Consider the following 2510-nt stretch of genomic DNA (forward strand, 5'->3'; position numbering starts at 1 on the left):
AAAAAAAGAAAAAAGAGCAGAAGAACCTTACTGGAAAAATCAAAGCATATAGTTTCAAACTAGACTGTCGTTTTGAAATATGGATGTTGTACATGGATTCTTATCATCAATATGCGTGTATCGAATGGTTGTGACATGGATATGGGTTGTTTGTGTAGATTTTTCAAATACACTCAGAATTAGCGCAAAAGCCTTAAATGTACACGTATAAAATACGTGGACACATCATAGGGGATAAACCTTTTTTTTTAAAACTGGTAAAGGTACCAAGATGGTACAGCAGGTACAAGAGCACCAGGAAGGCAAATCATATCGGGAATATATCTTTGGAAGCAGGTCTAACAAATCCAGAAACTAAACCAAGCTCCTTTATGTTCAGAATACAAATAATAATCTTAAGTCATAAACAGTGGTTTTCAGGCCAATTTGAGCCACCAGTTACGTGATAACTCCACCAGCGTAGTTATGTGGTAATTGTCTACCAAAGCTTAGGCAGGTAGGAAGTTGTCCCCTAACATTTTGTCTTTGCTAGGTTTTGATCCCAGAAATTCGGTTTTCATCTACTTCTTGACTGTACCTTGGGTGTTTGAAAAACTTCTATGATATTATGTTATTTAAAGAAAAGGACGTAGTAGATTTTTAGCATGGAAAAAAAAAATTCGCTTTAAATTCTCCAAAAGGTAGTGAACGTGATGGAAGAAAGGAAATTTAGGGAACTAAGGAATTTCAGCTCTAGGAGAAATTTGGAGAATCAGAAAACCTAAGAATGTGGCTTACATTATTGGCTGCTAGGCTCATGAATTATAAGTGTGGTTCACATGCCATTAGCAATGGTATCACTATGGCTCGGACTCTCCAAAAATGCTGCTAGGTGTGTGTCGGATCCCCATAAATTAGTGAATTTTGAAGAGTCCATGCAACACACTATCATTTCATTGCTGTCCTTTGAAAAGTTCTATGCTCGTGCTTTTAAAAAATAATAATATTTGGGTGCAAACACAGTGCAGTTATAATGACTGGGTGACTAAAGCATGTCATGTAATTGACATGATAAAACACGAGAACTGAATTAAGAGAAAGATTAAATTCAGTTCCCTGCGTGAATGCCCTTAGGTAGCTTTTTTGCTTAAGCTTATAAGCTTCCTTTATCCTATTCATTTCTTGTGAATATCAGCTCCTGATTCATGGCTTTTTGGTGCCTGATTTGTAATTCTCGATGTCAGGGATGTGTTCCACTCTGGACGAAATATTATTCGTAATTCCTGCTTATTACAAAGCCAATATATTTTTCTATATTCCCTGTTGTTGTTTGCATGAAAAATCTTTTTCCCGAGATGAATAACATTGCCATGTGAGTGGTAATCCATATGTTGTTTCTGTATAGAAAGGGAACAGATGGATGCATCCTTGTTCCTTGAAAACTTTTGTCAATTGGATGTACCGCTGCTTCAGTTTTTCTTCTGCCATATCAGGTATCGTGCCATTACCAGTGCTTATTATCGGGGAGCTGTTGGTGCTTTGCTCGTATATGATGTTACTCGACATGTTACCTTTGAAAACGTTACAAGGTGGTTGAAGGAGTTGAGAGACCACACTGACCCTAACATTGTGGTCATGCTCCTTGGCAACAAATCAGATCTCCGACATCTCGTGGCTGTTTCAACTGACGAGGCTAAATCTTTGGCAGAGAGGGAGGCATTATACTTCATGGAGACTTCCGCTTTAGAAGCAACCAACGTTGAAAATGCATTTACTGAAGTTCTCACGCAGATATACCGGATTGTGAGTAAGAAGGCAGTTGAGGCAGGCGATGAAGGTGCTACTTCATCTGCTCCACCTAAAGGACAGACAATTAAGTCTGCTTGGAAAAAGTTCGGGTGCTGCTCAAGCTAGGGTTCGAGGAAACTATGTAAGATGATAGCTCAAGCTTTATCTGTTGTAAATTGTCATTAAATCAACGATTTCCTCCCCCCCGGCTTCTTTTCTTTGGTTATCGCGCTTGTGGGATTACGCGAAGCAGCGTTCTCATGAAAACGCCGAAGCAGCAGGTATTGTTAGGTTCTAATTACAGAATGTCTGTCTGAAACAAGGTCTAGTTTTATTATGTGCTCTGGATGATGGCTTGAGAAATGGAGGAAATGTCGAAATCTTTCAAATAACATGTTACTGATATCTTCTTGTGTCAGATGAAATCTCAGTTTTTTTTTTACCTTCCCTTAAAAGTGTATTTCCTTATCGGAAACAACCTCTCTACCTCATGTATGAGGTAGTGGTAGTGGTACGGTGGTTTGTGTATACTTTACCTTTATGTTGTTTAAAGTTTTTTCTTGAGCAGTAATTGTTGGGAGTCCACATGAATCTCTTTTAACGGACAGAAAAATAGTAGTTCAACAATGATTGTCTTCCAAATTTTGTTAATCAACAACAACAAAAGACTCAGTGTATTTTCGCAAAGTGGGGTCTGAGGAGGGTAAGATGTACGCAGTTCATACCGTTACTTTCGAAGAAGT

General features: G+C 38.4%; 1 protein-coding gene across 2 annotated transcripts in view; it reads left to right on the top strand.

Moving 5' to 3' along the window:
- LOC107878416 (ras-related protein YPT3) overlaps positions 1–2185 on the top strand; it is a 7457-nt gene extending 5272 nt beyond the window's left edge. Inside the window, exons 2-3 of one of the 2 annotated variants that reach the window (XM_047415419.1) lie at positions 107–113; positions 1483–2185. In XM_047415419.1, coding sequence (XP_047271375.1) covers positions 107–113; positions 1483–1893 — 418 coding nt within the window. In that variant the 3' untranslated portion in view covers positions 1894–2185. Of the gene's footprint in view, positions 1–106; positions 114–1472 lie in introns of both variants that reach the window. The other variant, XM_016725396.2, reaches the window with a different exon arrangement.
- The last annotated feature ends 325 nt before the right edge of the window (positions 2186–2510 follow it).

The sequence above is a fragment of the Capsicum annuum genome, chromosome 7 (genome assembly GCF_002878395.1).
Source record: "Capsicum annuum cultivar UCD-10X-F1 chromosome 7, UCD10Xv1.1, whole genome shotgun sequence".
NCBI lineage: Eukaryota > Viridiplantae > Streptophyta > Magnoliopsida > Solanales > Solanaceae > Capsicum > Capsicum annuum.